Raw genomic sequence first — 21,027 nt, 5'->3', positions numbered from 1 at the left:
ATGTTATATGGAAAATTACTTCGTGTTGTAATAAGCTGAGTGGAGCTAGAAATGAAGTGAGAATGGGGGGTGGAGTACGTGAGGTCCAAAGGAAGTCTTGTGTAGGAGGTGTGGGGAGAAAGAGAAGAGAAAGGAAGCAGAAGGAGAGGAGGGGGGGGGGTATTAAGGCGGGGGTGAGGGAGTCTGGAAGATTGCGTAAGTACTGTAAATAGAATGAAAAATTGGACCTTGATTATTGGATTTTGAGATTCTGAAAAGGTGAATGAGCTGGTCAAAAAGAATATTCAGTTTTTCAGAAATGTCGTTAAGATTGTAATTTGGATTATATTGGTCTAGATGTATAAAGCAGTTCTCTGCCATGTTAAGGACGGGACCTTTATTCATAATTTTGAGATTTTCCATGTCATGCTTAATATCAGTAAATTTATGATTGTAATCATTCATGTGTTGCGCAACTGCTGAATATTTATTGTATTTCAGGGCATTAACATGTTCCTAGTATCTTATTTTAAAGCTCCATCCTGTTTGTCCAACATAAGTAAAATTGCAGCTGTTGCATTTTATCCTATATACACTGGATTTTGAAAAGCAATCAATTTTATTAATAGATGATGATTTGTGTAAGATTGTTGCATTATTATTGATGGTTCTGAAGGATATTTTAACATATTTTTTTAAAAGTTAGTGACCTTATAAATATCTTCATTGAACGTGAAGGTAGAAAATAAAGTAACTTTTGGTTTTTCTTTTTATCAGAGTGGTTAAAGGGCAATGTTTGTATTTGTTGATAATATTTTCAATGAAATAACTATTGTATCCCACGAATCTACTACGCTGGCGTAACAGAGGGAGAGGTGATACTCCCACGTAGCGTGTCCCAGGTGGCGGATAGGGGGGTCCTAAACCGGCTTGCCGGTGGACTTGAGGGAAATAAAAGACCTCATGCGGACCAAACTCAACCCCCTGTGGGTGGGGGACGCAGACGAAGAATACACCCACGGTATCCCTTGCCTGTTGTAAGAGGTAACTAAAAGGGGCGACCAAGGGATGATCCAATTAGAACCATGAGACTACCTGTAATTAGTACCATCACGCAGGGAACACCATGGGTCGCATTTACTTGCGCGTAGTACCACTATGTTAGGTACGCAATAGGTTTGTGATTAGTAGCGAAAGCGTGTGAATCAGGTGGGTCCTACAGTACCTGTGATTCGTACCCCTATATGAGCGACACCATGGGATTAGCAACATCATGGTTCTGCCTTACCTATGCTCAGTTCTCACTATGTGTGGAATTCCACAGGATAGTACAAGTCCCTGTGGTTAGTCCACTTATGTGAGGGACGCCATACGTTTGTGTTGCCTGTAAACAGTGCCGCAATGTGCAAAACACCGTAGGTCTGTTTTACATGTGCGCATTACACTACCTGTGATCAGTACCGTAATGTGTGGAATACTGCGAGTCTCCGCTACTTTTGATTAGTACCGCAACATTGCACATAGCATGGTTCTACTTCCCTAGCAATCAGTACCATTATGAGGGGCCGATGACCTGGATTTTGGACCCTGTCGACTATAAGCATAAGCGATTCAGCATCGTGCTATAGAAGCAGTCCATTGGTCAGTAATACTATTGTTTTGTGCCAGCTTCTATACATGCGAGGCACTGTGGGTCGGATCCACTGATTGTTTTAAATTCATATCTGTCCATTCATTCTTCTTCCTCATGCTTTGAATTCGGGTCAGTGGAGGATTTTGAAATTTTAAGTTGTAATTTCATTTCGTCTCGTTTCGTACCATTAGGGGGCGATGACCTCGATGTTAGGCTCCTTTAAACAACAAACATCAATCATCAATCAACTATTGTATCCATTAAGTTTAGCAATCATACTGATATTGTTCAATTCTTTTTTAAGATCAATTTTGGTCATTGGGACAGTAAAGGCTCGATGAACCATATTATTATAAGCTGCTCTTTTATGGATTTGGGGGTGTGAAGAATCTTGACGAATAGTAGAAGCTGTTTGGGTAGGTTTTCTGAAAATATTGTATTTTAAGCAGTTTGGTTGGCTAATGATGGTCAAGTCTAAAAAATGTATTCTTCATTCATGCTCAGATTCGAGTGTAAATTTTATGTGTGGGTCAATATTGTTAAGGTTGACGAGAGGAAGCAGCATCTGTTGTGCTCTCATCTAAGATTATGAAACTTATTTAGATTTTCGATCAATTCTGTAGTAATTTTAACAGATTTTTTGAATATAAAATGATATCTTCTTAGAAACTTTTGAATGAATTGAGAATTTTTATATAGAGTGGTTGGTGTATAACTGATGATCGGGTGGATAGGGATGCCAGGTTTGTGTATCTTAGGAAGGGCTTTTGCAGTCGGAAGGCTTGGATTCATGCTAATAATTTTGTTTTTTCTTGTTCAGTTAAAAGGAATGAAGTATTCTTAAGGGTTTAAGTAGGCATTGGATTTTTTGAGTAGGGTCCTTCTTAACTACAGTGTGTGTAGATGATAATCTGCAGCAACTCGATGCGAGTCCATCATCAAGCGATGAACGGTGTGAAAGCAAATTACTGGTTGTAAAGAAGAATACCTGTGCCAACTGACCAATTACATCAGTATTAGTTTATTTTTGATGTGTCCTCAATATTTGTCAAAATTTGAAATATTAAACTGGCATCAATAGCTGCGTCAGATTTTTTCCGTTTGTAGAACTTACCTTCATCTTAAATTTTTTTTTAAAAAAAGATGTTATTCGGGAGATAGTAGGTTCAAACCCCACTATCGGCAGCCCTGAAGATGGTTTTCCGTGGTTTCCCATTTTCACACCAGGCAAATGCTGGGGCTGTGCCTTAATTAAGGCCACGGCCGATTCCTTCCCACTCCTAGCCATTTCCTGTCCCATCGTCGCCATAAGACCTATCTGAATCGGTGCGACGTAAAGCAACTAGCAAAAAAAAATGTACCATCTTAGTAATTAAAAATCATTTTTGTGTAGAGGAAACTGTGATATTTCTAAATATTACAATCATTGCTTTGTCTGGTATTGAAAAAAAAAATCAGAAAACACTAACAATCCTGCAATTTCAGAAGGGTAGCACATTTAATTATGGGTGTTCAATAAATTAGCTATTGGCAGGCTTAATCCTGACTCAGGTTGGTGGCATTTAAGGATGTTGAAATGCAGTAACTCTTATTGGCTTGCAGTACATTAACCTTTCAGGCAGGTGTTTAAATGGCCTGGCTTCTGCACTCCAGGCAGTATTTATATGGGCTACCAGAGTGAAATTTCGTACCACATCTTAAAATGTAGCATATTTTAGAAATTATAGAAGTTAATAACAGAACATTTTCAGGGTGACTTACCATTGGTGTCTTGAATGTAGACCAGGGCCTCTCAAACGCCCAAAATCTCACGCGTGCAAACTGAAGCACAGAGTTCCTGTGCACAAGTGCATTGGTCCCGCTCGGCTCGGACCAACGCTTCGCCTCTGGGCTACTCGGCTTGGATTTGGAGCGCAACGGAGCAAGTGAGGAAGAGGGAGACAGGCGGAGCGAGCAAGACAGGCGTGGGGAAAGAGAGAGACAGTACTATTGCTCCAAATCAAGGAGTGGGGGGTCTGCACTCTGGTCAACCAAGCGAAGTCGTCTTTTGCACCGTGCATAGCGCAGTGCACTGGTACATGCACCCTGAGAGGCCTCTGCTGTAGACCATTCAGAGTTAGTACATTTTTATTCTGAACATGGCAGCTTTCAGAGGGATATACTGTTTTAGGCCTAACCGACATTTCCAAAAGGTTAAAGATTCATTGATTGCGATATTTTGTGGTGGAAGGTCAACAGACTGAAATTTTATGTTTATTATTTCAAGAATTTTCAGGCCCTGTATAGTTGTCAGCTGTTGTGTTATCAATGAAATGTAGGAATCCTATTAAAAGTCCAAACTGGTTAATAGTTTACAGAAAGACTGGGTACTCCAGAAATCCATTTCTCCTGAAATACGTTTCCAATGTGGGCTTCTTCTTTATATCCTTCTACACATTGAGACTAGTCGTCATATGAATTTCATGGCTTCTCACGTGCTCCCCTAACACACCACCTTACCTTCCCGACGCTTGTAGGAACTACTCAGCGTATCTGTTCATCTCCTCTACTATGTTACTGTAACGTGGCGGCGGGTATGAAATAAATACGCAACTGGTAGCGTTTAATTCTATGACTAATGTTTATTAGTTGCTATATCTTACACACTACACAGACACACACAAGTACATCAGTGTGCACTCTCTCTACGCTAACTCGGTCACGTTGCTTGTTCACTCTACCGCTTACAAAATAACACAATCACGTTAGCTGCACATTACACACTGTTGCACTACTGTCTTTTGTACTCTCAAGCAGTTCCACAATTATACTCACTGCACACCATCACAGCCCATTTAGTTCACACCTTGAGCACAACAGTCTCTCAGTTCGGTACTTCGTACACTGTCCGTACACTCAAAGCCGTCTTCATTCACTTTGCCTTGCCAATCCCTCGTCACTCTCTCCAAGCTGCACCAGAGACACAACATTCAGAACACAAGCGGCTCAACTCCTCTGAATGATAAACTAATTTCCCCATATAGAACGCTCGCTGCACTGCACTGCTCAACTGATCTTCAACTCTGATTGAGATCTGACTAAACTGCGAACTCCACAGCAGTGCTCCATAGCAGTACACTTGCACACAGCACTGACTTGACTGGATACGCCCAGAAACACACTCGGTCCCCAATCCTCCAGAGGTTTCCAGGGGACACTACCAGAGGGAGACCAGCGCTCCTACTGTTGGCCCATCCTTGCTGAGGACATGCATGTGATGGGGCAAAAGCTTGGCTGGCAGATGGGGCCAACTGACTTGCTCCTCTGCTTGGAAACAGTAGTGGCAGATATGGTCACAATATGTGACCTGTTGCGCAGAAAGGGGCCCAAAGTCGGCAATGGAAATTTTACAGCAGAGCTGAACAAAAGTGTCTGTGGTGTAAAAATTGCATTTCTATGTTCTGACTTCTTGTGCTACCTGTGGGTCTTATTAACAAGTTATGCAGCATTTCAAGTTTTCGCCACTGATTGTCACAAAAGTACAGTTGGTAAGAAAATTAAAGAAAGCTGTAATTTCATTTTTCTCAAAATACAGTTTTGTTAATAGGAACAGTCAATATATCTTCTGAAGTGTTGTATCTAGAATCATGAACTCTTATTGCTTACTAATTTACGCCAATTTTAGAAACACAAAAAAATTCCAACTTTAGGTCTCTTATGATACCAATACAGTTGGTCCGTTATTGGACATAATCAATTTTCCAGCTAACTCATTCCTGGTTGCCAGCATTTTGCCTCAGTGGGCTAAGTTGGGCTCATCAGTTGGAAAATAGCACACCTACCAAGACACATGGCTAGTGCATACCATGGAGGCCACTGTGTAGGCTACTTGAAGCCACCGGCAGTTCCAGTGCACTATGAGAGACTTTTTCTGGCAACCAGGAATGAGTTAGCTGGTCTGGCAACCAGGATTGAGTTAGCTGGAAAATTTATGTCCAATAACGGACCAACTATTTTGATATAAATTTACTATTAGGGACAAATATTTCAGGTTTCCTATAGGAATCAACATCTATATTAAGTCCCTTTTGCGCAGTATGTACACCGACGGCCAAAAGTTTCCAGACAAGCATTGAACTGTTAAAGAATTGATTGAGATTAAGAGAAAACAACATACCTGTGCAAGGAAGTGACAAATATACTGTATACTCTTGTTACTAATATTATTTTACCATGAAACTAAGTTTTTTACATTACATCTGAGCAAGAAATAGACAATATGTACACATTTACTCCCACAGATCACCAGAGCACATCAAACTCTCTTCTCATCAGAGAAACTGCTTTGTTGCGAGTGCACTTTTAACTATTCTCGGCATTTGCTGCAGAATAAGTTTTTCTAACACTGATGCAGGTATACTTTGCCAGGCATTCTGCAAGGTGTCCCACAGTTTTTCCGATGGACATTCTTTTCAGGCTTGCTGATCCAACTCCTCCCACATCAGCTCAATTGGATTTAAGTCCAGGGATTTGGCGGGGGACATTCCATTAAAAACAATTCCCCACAGTTTTGTTTGTTTTGCAGATAATTCATGCAATAGCGAGACGTGTGTCTGGGGTCATTGTCTGGTTGGAGGACAAACCCGCGTTGCTGTCCAGATGGAAGAGCACGAGATAGGTTGGAATGGTAACTGTTTTTGTCCAGTATTCCTTGAATTCGGTACAGTCTACCAACTCCACTGAATGTGACACAACTCCAGACCATCACAGAGCCCCCTCCATATTTCAGTGTAGGTGTTATATGAGGCGGTCCGTTCCAAAACTCGTCTTATCCATTTAAAAAAAAAAATGAGTTAGAGGTAGCATTGCCTTCACAAAATTAAGCACCAAAACGCGCCTTTTCCCATAGAAATCTGTCACCAAACTTAGGCTATTGTTCCATAACTCGCTTTATCCACGGCGCTTGTCGTTCCAAAACTCGCCATATACAATCAACCAATAGGAATAGATAATTTCAGCACGTGACTCACGCTACAATTTACCCGCGTTTTATGCCAGTCTTTCCCCTCTTTGACCTGTTCATGAACTGTGTTAGTCTTTCATGCAGTTTTGTGCTGTGAATAGAGTGTATTAAGATGACCGAAAATATTGCTCTTGTTGTGGAAGGTATATAAAACTTGCTAATACAGAACAGTTTCACATTCAGGTCTGCCAAAAGACATTCTTGAATGTATTGCATGTCAGGAAAGATCGGGTTCAGAGGATTGCCAGAAATCCCTTCACGACAGGGAAACTTCCAACAGAAAAGAGGGGAGGAGCTAGGATCAAACCAGAGTACACTGAAAAGAAGCACTCCGTGAAACGTTTCATTGAAAGTTTGCAGTGTTGTGAAAGTCACTATTGCCGCGGAAAGTCACCGGTCTGACAGTATCTACCTGGAAATTTAAGCATCGCTAGGCTTTACAAAATGTATAACAACAAATCGCCTGAAGAACTCAGGGTGAAGCGGTGGTTCTTCCGTGAAATATTTACGTGTTGCTACAACATAGGATTCGGAACACCAGTTACTGACGCTTGCTCAAAGTGCATAGAGTTTAAGGAGAAAATTAAACTTGAAAGTTCGAACGTAGCACTGAAGAATGATTTAATCTTGGAACTTCTAACTAAGGGCTGCAGCTTTTTTCAGAATGCTCCAAGAATAAAGGGATAGCATGGCAATATTTTCATTTGACTGCCAAAAGAATCTTGTGAATCCAAAAGTTCCAGATCAGATTGCCTATTACAGTCGCCAATTGTACACCTATAATTTTACCATTGTGAGGGGTACCTCACATGCCAAATTGACAAAGGAGAATGTTTTTGCATACACATGGATGGAGCATGAATTCAACAAGGGGTCTAATGAAACGACATCTGCAGTTTACCATCGATTATCACAAACTGATTTGTCAAACTTCACTACTATACGAATTCGTGCGAGAACCGCAAATCTACGATTGCAATGTGCTCATATTTCTTGACACACACAGCTCCGCCTAATATAGAAAGTGTTGAATTGGTCTTTCCTATGACAGGCCACTCATTTCTGCCCTCTGACAGGGTATTTACTCAAGTCGAGAGAGAGAGATATGGAAATGCTCTATAATCTGTAATCCAGCAGAATATCAAGACATCTTCAGCAAACATGCTGAAGTCTTCAAGTTTGGCAGAGACTCCTCGGTGAACAATTGGAAAATGGTTTCTGAAAATATGATGAAAATGCATCTTGGCACTGTGAATTTTCTTCAGTGAAATGATTTGTTATTAGCAAAGACTCGCTGGGAAATGCCACCCTTAGAGGAGAACCTCCTTACAACTCAGACATCGGTTTAGGAAAATCGGTAATGAAAAAGGGAAAACGCCTGACGAGATATGCTAATGCCACCTGAATTATTGCCAGGAGTAAACTTGAATCCCGCTAAAGTAAAGGACGTAAAACGTTTGCTTGAAAAGCATTTTAGAATGGATTGGGATAGGAATGTGTTGCTTTCTTTTTACAAGAATCTGTTCACCTCAATTTCTGTAGACGAAAACAATCTTGTTGTAGAAACAGAAGTTCTTTATGATGGACCTCAAGAGGAGGGAACAGATTTGAGAGTTTGATTAACAACAAAGTGATGTTTTATTGTTCAAGTTACTTCTATTGCGAGTGCAATGTAGCCTATAAAGGAAGAATTCTCCCCAAATACTATGGATAGGATGTAAATATGATAAATCACACTGCTGTGTTTAATTTATTTGTGAATATCATTATACTGATAGCAAAAAGGTACATGAGTGTAGTGGTGAGTTATATTACAACATTATATTCTCAATCCTTTCATTTTTCTTATTTAAAAATAAGTTGTGTGAGGTAATATATTTTGAATTTTTTTGGGTGCTCCAAAACTCGTCTTATCCAAAATACAAATGTAATTTATTGACGTTCTACTAATTATATTTATAATTCTTCAGTAAGACGACCCTATGACATTGGACTTGAATGCGTCGTAATACATTTAAACAAGTGAGACTTATATGACAAAAATTACAGGTTTTTCGCTTTTCCTGAAAAATCACTTATGATGGATAAGACGAGTTTTGGAACGGACCGCCTCATATAGTCAAGATGCATTTTTTCCGATGCTGAATGTAAACTTGTCGCCGTTGGCCGAAAACCTTCGTAGCTTGGTTACATTAATATATTTTGTCATTAAACCTTTTCGTGCGGGTACATATGTTTTGTCCGGAAACTTTCGGCCAGTAGTGTGTGTGTATATCCTCAACAAGGAAGAGTATAAACACATCTGACTCCAGCAAAATCTTTTTTTACCTCAAAATAGAGAAAGAATCCTATAAGCCGGAACAGAAAATAAAAGCATTAAGTAGGAGAAAAAGGAAGCCTCGCTGGTGAAATCGAGAGAAGGAACATAAAGTTCATTGTTCACATCATATGGCACAGCGACTTCCTCTGCAACATCTTTGAGAGGGAGAGGACGACAAAGGGAAAACTTTTTAGCAGCTTACTCTAAGGCTGAGTTGTACATCTTATTCAGAGATCAGGACAGAAACCTATGCCTGCAGTGACAAGCTTGGCCTTTAAAATTTGATGATCATCTTGATTGTGCAGTAAAAAGAATTTTTCTTCTCGCTATGCGTCCTCACCTTCTGAATGTCACTATTCTTCATCTTCAGCTTTTTCTTCCAGAGATGGAAATTCTTTTTGGGCATAATCTACTTCACTATCAGAATCACACTAGCAAAACTGCTTACACTACACAGTTCCTCTCATAACGGAGCACTTTCTATTTCAGAACCTAAAAGATGAAGGCCCTAATCAATTTTCACGGAACCAGCCCTCCAGACAGTATCCACCTCCTCTTTTGGCTAAGGAAAGTTTAAATTCTTAGCAGTAGTCTGCCTAGGAGTCAATAATTTCTATTTTGTCTGTATAGAGGCAAATTATTCCTCATTTCAATAACTTGTAAAACAATAACCTTCTGAAATATTTGTTGTAAAATACAGGATGTCTGGAAGATCAAGGCTTCTAGAACTTGTTGGTATTCACAGTTTCTACAAGTGCTCAGTAGATGAAATGCTAATGCTGATTTTGCATTGTGTGCAGAGCGCAATCCCCCTCCCCACACATACACACACAGTGGCTATTAAGTGAGAGTATACGTAGACCAGCCCGAGAAGTTAAAGAACTCTGCAGCATCTTTTCAGATCTACAGCATTTGAAGGGGCAATTAAATGGGTCACCATTATCATTGTCACTAAACACTCTGCTTTATTTTTTGTTGTTTGCTGTCTTCTTTATCTATTTATTATTTACAGTCCCCATATCTTTGTTAATACCTACCTTTTCCTAGAATTTCCCTTTTGTATTTTAACCACAAATTTTTTACTTTAAAGATCTTCTGTAGAAATTTGTTGTCTGATGCGATCTACAATTTTTTCTTTCTCTCTCTCCAGAAGTATTGATCGGTGTCCTTTTTCCCCCCCCCCCCCCCACAACAATCTGCAAAATTTTCTCACTTGATTTCTTCTTTACTATCCACTCAGTTAATCAATCTGGATAAAAGAGAAAATTGAATTTCAACCTTCATGCCTATATAATTCCTTCTTTCTTCCCAATTTTTTCTGTATTCAGTATTCATAAACATAATTATTGTAACCTTTTTGTCTTGTTTTATTAATATTGAATTTTGCTTTATAAAGATTCTACCAGAGCTGGCAGAACTTCAAGGAAAACAACCCGTATGTTAACAAAGTTTTGGACTGGAAGATCCGTTATGAAGAGAGTGATAATCCCGTCATCAGAGCGTCTAGAGTTCTGACAGACAAGGTATCAGACATCATGGGCGGCCTCTTCCAGAAGACAGAGCTCTCGGAAACTATGACAGAGCTCTGCAAACTGGATCCATCGTTCGACAAAGTGAGATTCCTGCGAGATTGTGAAACCGACATCATTCCCAACATACTCGAAGCTATGGTGCGTGGGGATTTGGATATCTTGAGAGATTGGTGCCATGACGCCCCGTATAATATACTTTCCACTCCAATAAAACAAGCCAAGGCAATGGGGTTACGATTTGATTCCAAAATTTTAGATGTAGATAATGTGGACTTGGCTATGGGGAAAGTTATGGACCAAGGACCTGTCCTTATCATAAGTTTTACGTCACAACAAATCCTTTGTGTCCGTGATAAAAATAATAATGTGGTGGAAGGGGATCCTGAAAAAATATTGAGAGTGAATTACGTCTGGGTGTTGTGTCGAGACCGGTTAGAACTTAATCCCAAGGCAGCTTGGAGACTGTTAGACCTGTCGGCTACCAGCACAGAACAGTTCGTATAGTAGCCACACGAAGGAGCTAGTGTTGACCAGTTTTAAAGTGTAAGAATGTAATGCATTGTTAATAACTTCTGTAAATATATGTACAATTCATCTGTATCATAAAGTGAGCGTATGTTCTTTTGTATCATGTCCTTTTCTTTTGAAGTGTACGTGTTTTATTTAAAATGAAGTGATATTAAAGATTTTCTGGTTTGTTTATTCAACACATACTGTATTTACTAGTGCCTATGGTTCATTGTAATTTAGGTTGTTATTGTTAGGAAAAAATATTTATTCTTGCCATAAGTAAAAATGTAACTTTAAAGCTTTTTTCAATCTGTCGAACACTAATTATAACACTATAAAATACCTGTAAAGAACGCACTATTAAAACAAAGAAGTAAAAAGGCAGAACACTAGAATTTACTTGGAGTTACTATGTTTTTACATATGTGCAGATTGCACTTTTTAACATAAAATTAGAAATATTTGACCACCGAGCAAGTGGTTTTGCAGTTAGGGTCGTGCAGCTGTGAGCTTGCATTCGGGAGATAGTGGGTTCGAACCCCCACTGTTGGCTGCCCTGAAGGTGGTTTTCCGTGGTTTCCTATTTTCACACCAGGCAAATGCTTTGGCTGTTCATTAATTAAGGCCACGGCCTCCTCCTTCCTACTTCTAGTCCTTCCCTGTCGTATCATCACCATAAGATGTATCTGTGACGATGCAACGTAAAGCAAATTGTAAAAAATAAAAAAAATCCTACAAATAGCTTTGATACAATTTATTCATATTTAACAATACATACAATAAAACATGTTATCAAAATATTCCCTTTCGTAGACATGCTAACAACATTTGTTTGTCACCTTGTCACTCCTACTCGAGATTTTACTCACATGATGCTAGATACAACACCGACGTCTTCAGTCTTGTCTGCCGTGTTGCAAATGGATGTGACTTGAAACTTATGGAGACTATTTATTCCGACTACAATCCTCTCTCACATTTGCAACAGCAAATTTTTCTTTGACTATTCAGTAGGCATCATTTCCGCGGAATTGCATCTCCAGTGACAATAAAAATGCCGTAGATGGGCCTTGCAAGGCCAGTTGATGGACTCGAGTGATGGTTGTAACATACCCAGCATTTCTCCTGGTATCAACCATGTTGCACTTTTCCTGCCTCATCTCCACCTTAAAACTTTCTGTTAAAAGTACTCTGAAACTGACTATCACCAGACAGATTGCTGATGTTGGAGTGTAAGTCACTGAAATCACTCTGATTTCAATCAATCCTCTATAAATCTTTGGTCATCCACCCTTTCTCTTGCACTGGAGGCAGAGTTTCCTTTAGCATTGTTTTTCATTTGAACAAGACATGATGCTAGCTTGCAACCATTAACAGTGACTCGTATCATGGAACACTGCTGCCTTTCTGCTCCCACAGTACACACTGGTAATCTTATTGCCTGCCTTTTAACACTAGTTTCATCAGAATTTACATCTGCCTTTATGCTGTAGTTCTTTGTCATCTGTAACTTTAGAACATGTCTCAAAAATGTGAGCAGTTTTCTCCTGGCACGCATTGGGAAACTGCTGCCCTATTGTTATTCATCTCTGAATTAAGAGATCATATCTTGTCATAAAACTCCTTGTCCAGTCATAATTTCCTTTAAATTCATTACGAGGAATCCCCATGGTGTTGCCATGATGCTTTCACGGCCTGTGCTTATAGATATGATAGTAGGCTTTTGGGCTTATGCCCTGTCGAGAAAATAAGGTGAAATTCTTTACGTTTTGCAGAGAACTTGCTCTGCGTCTTCAGAATAAAATCTCGACTGTTCACGAGAAAGGCTTCTCAAGAATGAGATTTGATTTTGACGTTATAATAGAAGTGGAAGTGGTACGTTCAATCATCACCAGATGGCTCACCGGACGTGGTACAGCGCTAGCATTCGAAGCAGAAGCTGACGGAACCATCAGAATCAGTTGAGAGGGAGTCACATATGAAAGTATGAGATAGACACAAGCCTGGAATGAAACATCTGGCGATGAGGAACGTACAAATTTGGAAAACACCTAAATGAAATAACAATAGTGAAGGGACAGGGAAGGCAACTACCTACGTAAATCCTTAATGACTGGCAACCATGTATTACTTCATAGCCAGTGTCCCTGTTGAAATTGTTAGGATTTCTACAGCTTCCCGTATAATCCTGGACCTGTAGTGTCTAGTGTGGGTAAGAGCTCGAGCATCTTGGAACACATCACCCGACGATAGAGCACACTCAGCTATTGCTAATTTGTCTGGCTGGTTGAGATGAATGTTTCGTTCATATTCCTTGATACGAGTACCAATGGACTGGCATGTTTGGCCAATATGTACCTTGCTGCAAGTACAGGGAATTTCATACACCCCAGGATGTAAAAGTGGGGACAATTTGTTGTACTCAATAAATACTGATCTGCATTTAGGGCAGTCGCCCAGGTGACAGATTCCCTATCTGTTGTTTCCTAGCCTTTCCTTAAATGATTTCAAAGAAATTGGAAATTTATTGAACATCTCCCTTGGTAAGTTATTCCAATCCCTAATTCCCTTTCCTATAAACAAATATTTGCCCCAATTTGTCCTCTTGAATTCCAACTTTATCTCCATATTGTGATCTTTACTACTTTTAAAGACTCCACTTAAACTTTTTCATCTACTAATGTCATTCCACGCAATCTCTCCGCTGACAGCTCGGAACGTACAACTTATAAGACCAATCTTTGTTTTAACCAGACTGTGAGCAATTTTAGTGACGGTGCCAAACACTGTTTTTATATTGTATTTGCGGAGAACCTTGGTAATTCGATCTGTGGTGGTGTGAATGTAAGGCAGGTAGGCAGTTCCCTTCACTTCTTCCTTCTGTGAGCTTTGCTTGGTGGTTTCTCTGGGATGCAGGGCTCTATGAATCAGCAAATCGCTGTAACCATTACCCTTGAACGTGACTTTGAGTGTGTCCTTCTCTATCTGGATATTTGATGGCTCACAAATTCGTCTCACCCTCTTGGTGCGTGTCATGAAACGTAAAGAACTTCACCTTATTTTCTTGACACTGCATAAGCCCAAATTTGGTCCATTATTGGATATTATAAATTTTCCAGCTAAGTCATTCCTGGTTGCCAGCGTTTTGCCCCAGTGTGCTAAATTGGGCTCATGAGTTGGTAAATAGCACACCTACCGAGACGCATGGCTAGTGGATACCGTGGAGACCACTGCATAGGCTATTTGGAGCCACCGGCAGTGCCAATGCACTATGAGAGACTTTGTCTCATTACCAAAAATTGACGCCTGCCTGGACATCAGATGATATAGATGTTGATCATAAGCCCAAAAGCGTATATCATGTCTATAATTGCCATGATATGTGCTACTCTGATGTTTTTGAATTGTAATATTTCCACAGATATCGAAAATTCATTTGATCTTATTTTGCATACATATTCCAGGAGATTGGCCTCTGGCTCATAGTATTTCGCCTTCTTTCTCTGAAAAGTGGTTCGGGTTTGAGACTTTTCTTGGGAGAAAACTATACACTATTTATCGCAAGATTTGTAACATTATAAAGAAGTAGAAATGATGTAAAACTTGCGTAGAATTCCTTTGAGAGGAGAGATGTGTTCATTGCGATGTCCAGGAACCCACCAGCCCACTCCCAGAAGTACATTATTACTTCTATAACCTTATAAAGAGCAGCACACTAATGTAAAATGAAGGAAACAAAGTGGCTGCGGCGCATATTGTCCACACGGCAAGAAAAAGGTCGTAATTCACCTTTTCACCACTAGCCCACATAGAATGCACTGCTATCGCTCTAAGCCAATCTCTCTCATGAGGGCGCAACGCATACTCTCTGTACGGCAAGGAAAAAGGTGTAATTCGCCTTTTTACCACTAGCAAATTAGTGCTTATCTCTGTTCCTAACAATACAGGTTGGCAGCCTTGTGCACTGCCCGACCACGTCCGCCACGAGAAGTAAACTACTCATTCCGCTTGTAGGTGATAGCGATACAAGTGATAACCTGTGGCACTAATGGTGTTTTTTGTTTTTTTTCCTCAAGGGCATCCTTTGATTGTATCCACTTTCATTTTTTTTATCACCGTTGAATTTTCCTCCGAATTGTAGTCTTCCAAACGGTGCGGCCAGCATACGTAAATACGATTTATCATTAGTTACTGCAGATCCACATTTAATGTTTATCATTTACAGGAACATTTGTACTGCTGCAGGTTTAACTTTCAAATTCTCCAGTTATTTTTCCCCAGTTCACTGGATAGCAGAAAATCCTGTCTGCACCAATAGTTAACTAAAAGATTTTCATATATATTTATGGCAAAAATATTATAATCATGTGAAATTAAAACAAAATTATTTGAATTAATGAAAAATAGTAATTCCTTTTGCCCACAGAATGAAATTTTCAGGATATAATTTATTCTCAAAACATAGAAGCTTAAAAAAATTGTCTTTTGCAACAATTTTCAGTACTTCTTGTTACCAGTAGATCTATCCAAAAATGTTTCTTAAAGCCTGACACACTGGACATTTATACTGTATTTAAAATTTTAGGACATGGTCTTCATAATTCCCTAACACTCACCCTCTCTAAGCCTGCCTGGTGGCCATTCTACTTCTTCTTGTTTCCGAATTTGGCCACCTATGGACTGCATTGAACTTAAGGCTTTCTCTTCTTATTCTCCTCCCAGAACCTCTTCATCCTTTCACTTCTGATCTTCCTTTCTTTCTCAGATATGACCAGCTTGGGTCTACATTTTGGTGGTTTCTCCTGGAATGTTTTGATGCTGTCCAAAGCACTGCTGTGAACCATATCCATTGTAAGTCCACTTTCTATTCCATCTTTTTTTTTTACCTCTTCCACCCACTTCATCGAAGCTTTCAGTCCAGTGATGTACTTGAATATTTTCTTAGTTAGCCGTTTCTCATCCATTCTTTCTAGATGCCCATGGAATTTTAGCCTTCGCTTTCGCATGGTGACAGTGATTTTTTCGATGTATTTGTAGAGGTCGTCATTTTTTCTATTCCTGGTGGCCATTATTATTAAAGCATCAATTCTATGGTCTTTCACTGTGGTTAGCTGGTTAGAGTCCTTTTGGTGAAATGAAATATTTAATCATCAGAATGTGGACCAGCAGGGTATGAGAAGTGGTATACAATTTCTGATAACTAGATTGCATGCCAAAAGCCTGGATTCAATCCAAACTTTTCCACAGTGTTCATATGGAGGGAGGAAATACAACAGTGTTGATGGTGAATCATCCATCAGATGGAAATGTTAAGCCATAAGCAGACCAATTGGTGGTGTTTTGACACGAATAGGCTATGTGTTAACATCAGGTTTCATCCTGTCTCTACGTCATTATGATCTCACGCCCAGATGGGCATCAACTGCAAAGACCTTCATTAGACATCTGAGACCATACGACATCACATCACTTTTCTCTCTTTTTCTTGTATTGTAATGAAGGTCCTTTCAACAGTAAATTCAATTTACTCTATTTGCCTGTTTATCCATTTGTGCTCGTTTATCACTGCCAGTTTCCATCTCCGTGGCTAAATCGTTAGCGTGCTGGTCTTTTGTTCAAGGAGTCTTGGGTTCAATTCCTAGATGGGTCTCAGATTTTAACCTTCATTGGTCAATTCCGATTGCTCGGGGACTGGATATATGTGCAGGTCTTCAGCATGAGCACCTATCCTCACAGACAAGCTGGTCGCCTATAAGGCGTCAACTTTAAACACCTGCACCAGGCCTCTGCGGAGGGCACACACCATTATTTATCACTGTTAGTACTGTACCCACATGTGCAAAAATATTTTCAAATGCTTCACAAAACTCACTGTAGCCATCACAATTCAAAATTGGTGCCGTTTGATGAAAGACCACATAACTACATTGACAACTTGACAAAATAATACACTGGTCTGCAGTTCTAGGATTAACTTCCTCATAAAAATGCTGAACCATTTCTCAACATCTTTCATTGAGCGGTTGTCTAGCTCTGTGACACTACATCAAACACATTTTAATCCTGATTAATTTTGTTAGTTCATTGTCAACTTACTAAAAATAAAATTCTTTCCTTTATATGTACTTGTGTATGGTATATTTGCTATTGGAAAAAGTGAAAAACACCACTCAAAGTTTCCCACCAGGGTAGCAGTTCCACCAACTGTCTATTAGTTACCATCATTGCAGCATATGGTGCATTGTAATTATTGCAACTCTGTATTTTATTTTGTAAATAAAATATATTTTAGCAATATATGTTTCATAAATTTGCATGAAATAACTGTTTCCTTTCCAAGGTTGAGTTAATAAAGGTATTTAATATATTATTAAAAACTTAGATCACTTAGATCATGTTTTCTAAAAACAGCTCCTTGACCAAATGTCAGCATAGTGGCATTTGATTCAGAGGATCCTGAGTTTGATTCTTCACCTGCCGAGGATTTTAGCCATGTGTTAATTGTAGCTTGGAAGGAGCTAAGTGCCAAATCCGTGTTTTGTCGATATTCAGTAAAAAAATCTGTAATTTTTTGAAGTCTTTGTAGTTGCTTTAAATTTAAAAATTTAATATATTAATTTATATTTTGGTTTCCTTGCCAGTCCTCTTAATTTGTTAATCCTCTGAAAAACATTTTCATTTGATACATTTGGAAAAGAGAAGTCAAAAAACATATTTTGATACGACTTATTTTCATATTCAAAATTTGGTTAATAAGTTATTACAATGAGTTTGAAATTTTTCCCAGAGGTATTAACTGGTTTGAAACTATTTATTATAAGCCCGCCTGGTGACCAGGATCGTTATGGCGTCGAGTCTACTGTACATGGCCCGATACGTGGTTAGCTGGTTCGAGTCCCGTTGGTTTAAAAACGTACACCATCAGAATATTGGTCAGCAGGGCAGGAGAGGTGTTAACATGGAATGAGGGCGTATAACGCTGTTGATGGTGGCTCGTCCATCGGATGGTGACGTTAAGAATTGAGCAGACACCGCGGTGTTGTTCAACAGGAGTAAGCAAGCTGTTCTGCAACCACGTTTCACATGCTCCCTTCATACCATCATATATCATTAATAGGGACCTGATTTTTTGAAAATGCATATTTTGTGGGATTATTGGATTTATTGCATGTTCTATACATAACATATTTCAGCATATACCTTTGATATTAAATATAATTTGAAACGTCTCAAACAAAATTAGCGCCGGGCTGAGTGATTCAGGTGGTTGAGGCACTGGCCTTCTGACCCCGACTTGGCAGGTTCGATCCTGGCTCAGTCCGGTGGTATTTGATGATGCTCAAATACATCAGCCTGGTGTCGGTAGATTTACTGGCACGTAAAAACTCCCGCAGGACTAAATCCTGGCACCTTGGCATCTCCGAAAACCATAAAAGTAGTTAGTGGAACGTAAAGCAAATAACGTTGTATTATTATTATTAACAAAATTGGTTTCGCTGCATGTTGAACATCCCTTGTAGGCAACATTCTGAGTAGCATACAATGGGAGAACAGTATTTTATGCAAGCATGCTGCCTGGCTCTTTCAAAAAAGAGATTGGGTGGGACATTCCTTTTCAGTGAAACCGATTGAAGGGAGTTTCTGATTGGCTAATGGATATTAGGAAGCATAGCAGCTCGCTTTAAGCGTGCACTCCTGCACAGGCGCGAGCGATAATTTTGTTACCGTTTAGAGGCAATACCGATATTCCTACCCTGTTACTTGCTGGCCGGTCAGGTATTCTTCACTTATTTGAAGTACTTTTGTATTAGGCTGGTGGTAATACATACTGAAGCGTAGTCCCTCGAAACAGTTACGCCACGTCTTCCCACTATGCATCTTATGTTTCATGCTGTGCTGTGGACCCGATACGATCTATGCGGACAAAACCTAAATTACAGGGAAACATTTTCTTAGAAACGCGTTGTAAGAAGGTACCAAATAATAATAATAATAGTATAATTTTAAAAATTTCAACCCCTTCATGTAGTTCTCCTTAGTGTACATGGTAGTTGTGTATCAGGTCCTGAAAAGCCATTGCAAGTGCCATGATGTGTATCTCTCTCTCTCTCCTGAAACTCAGTCATCGACTGCAACCTGCGAGGAGTGATATAGAGAAAAAAACCGCTCGACAATACCCATATATTCCCAACCTTCTTCCTATGGCGGAAAACAAAGATTTTGGAAACTTTTATACTGGATTTCCAGAGCGAGTTGGCTACACAGTTTGGGTCACATGGCTGTTAGCTTGTATTTGGGAGATGGTGTGTTCTAATCCTACTCTCAGTATCCCTGCAGATAATTTTTGGCGGTTTCCCATGTCCACACAAAGCAGATGCTGGGACTGTTCCGTAGTTGAGGTCACGGTTGCTTCCGTCCTAGTCCCATCGTCACCTTAAGATAAGTCTGTCTGTGCGACGTAAAAAGACAAAAAAAAATGAGAGAGAGTTCTGGGTTAAAATCTGCTTACGTCTTGCCTGACTGAAGACTTGTTTCCTCATCTCTCCTTCCGGCAGCATTTGAAGTGTACACGACACACGTTCATCAACATATTTTAAAATGTCGAGTTCCAGTGTCTGTCTAACTACAGTTCCTTGGACATCTAGGAATACACAAAGCTACCTAGCAAACATGGCGATTGTTATAAATGAAGGTTTCGAAGTATTAGTTCTCGGAATGTAAATGGGTCATTGCAAACATTTTCATGGAATAGTCAAGAATGTGAGTAACAAGCTGGCAAGTGGGAGAGAAGAAAGCAAGATAAAGATATGGTATTGCTATTTGTAAGTACTTGCTAAGGTGCGGTTAAGAGGTTGCAAGAGGCAGCAGGTATAGTGAATGCTCCTCCCAGAAGTTGACCTGCAAGATGTATTATGTTACTTTTATATTCTAATACTCCAACCTGTAATGGGTACACAGGAACATGATACTGGAAAGTAACCATTTGTCGCATCCCTGCTGGGCAGCCAATAGCCTGGGGTTAGTTTTGTGCAGAGTTTGTTCAGTTAACCTGTTACTTTATTCTTATTCTGCATTCCTGTACCCAAAATGCCTAAAGTGAAGAACAACATCATCATCGTAGGTTGTTCTGCCATCCGCCAGGTGCAGTCATGGCTGTGTCCTCCATATCACTCGATCAGTAGGTGTCGGATAATAGTGATTATTCGAGTGATGTTGTCGTCTATTGTTAGGTATGCTCGAAGGAAGTGAAATCTGAAAAGAAGTTTTAACTTGAACAACATGCAAAAATGACTGCACATATTTACAGCAAAGGAGGGAAAGAACAACAACACACTACAACTACTTACGCATGGAAAAACCGAAGCCTCCGCTTAATACATTTTCAACCGATCTTTGTAAGGCTTTAGCATGACGAATAGAATACGTAGTGAGATCGCTCACTGAGTTCAAGTGCACTCCTGCAGAGCAGCACTAGTGGAGCCTAACACCAACGCCTCACGGTCAACTGTTTTACACTGATGCGCAACTAACCATATACAACACCCAGTTCCTTAGACTTAAGAATATTACTGTTGGAGAGTTGTAAATATTATTCTTAGTCCCCACGAAGAAATATCTTTGGATTTTAATAAGAGAACATCATCATCATCATCAGTGTCCCACTCCAGTCGCCCGGGTGTGGTTAACAAGCCTCCACTCCTTTCTGTCATTCCACCTTTCCTACTCCATTACTTCCGCCATATCCAATCCAGCTTCTAAAAAGAGAACTTACGAGATAAAATGGATCATTGTGAAAAGCAAAAGCAATATTATGCTTTACATACATAAAAAAAAACTTTTTAAACAGAGCACATAAAACATTAAACGTACACCAGATTGCAAATAACACTGACACTTTCCTCAATAAAGTAAATGACTTAAATTACCCACCAAAACTAGTTCAAAGCCACTTTTGATAGTTTACGAGTATACTTAGCAGATTGTCCAGCTTGGAAGATCTCTGCAGATTTCTATCATTCTGAAGAAGAATCGGCTCTTTAAGAGGCGGCCG

At 39.6% G+C, this 21,027-nt stretch overlaps 1 protein-coding gene across 2 annotated transcripts in view; it reads left to right on the top strand.

Moving 5' to 3' along the window:
- Positions 1 to 11,154, top strand: part of LOC136883506 (mitochondrial import inner membrane translocase subunit TIM44) — a 38,240-nt gene extending 27,086 nt beyond the window's left edge. For both annotated transcript variants that reach the window (XM_067155854.2, XM_067155855.2), the window contains one exon: positions 10,331 to 11,154. In XM_067155854.2, the coding sequence (XP_067011955.1) occupies positions 10,331 to 10,970 (640 nt within the window). In that variant the 3' untranslated portion in view covers positions 10,971 to 11,154. The remainder of the gene's footprint in view (positions 1 to 10,330) is intronic.
- Positions 11,155 to 21,027: the final 9,873 nt, after the last annotated feature.

The sequence above is a fragment of the Anabrus simplex genome, chromosome 11 (assembly GCF_040414725.1).
Source record: "Anabrus simplex isolate iqAnaSimp1 chromosome 11, ASM4041472v1, whole genome shotgun sequence".
Taxonomy (NCBI): Eukaryota; Metazoa; Arthropoda; class Insecta; order Orthoptera; family Tettigoniidae; genus Anabrus; species Anabrus simplex.
This window is presented reverse-complemented; position numbering and strand designations above follow the sequence as displayed.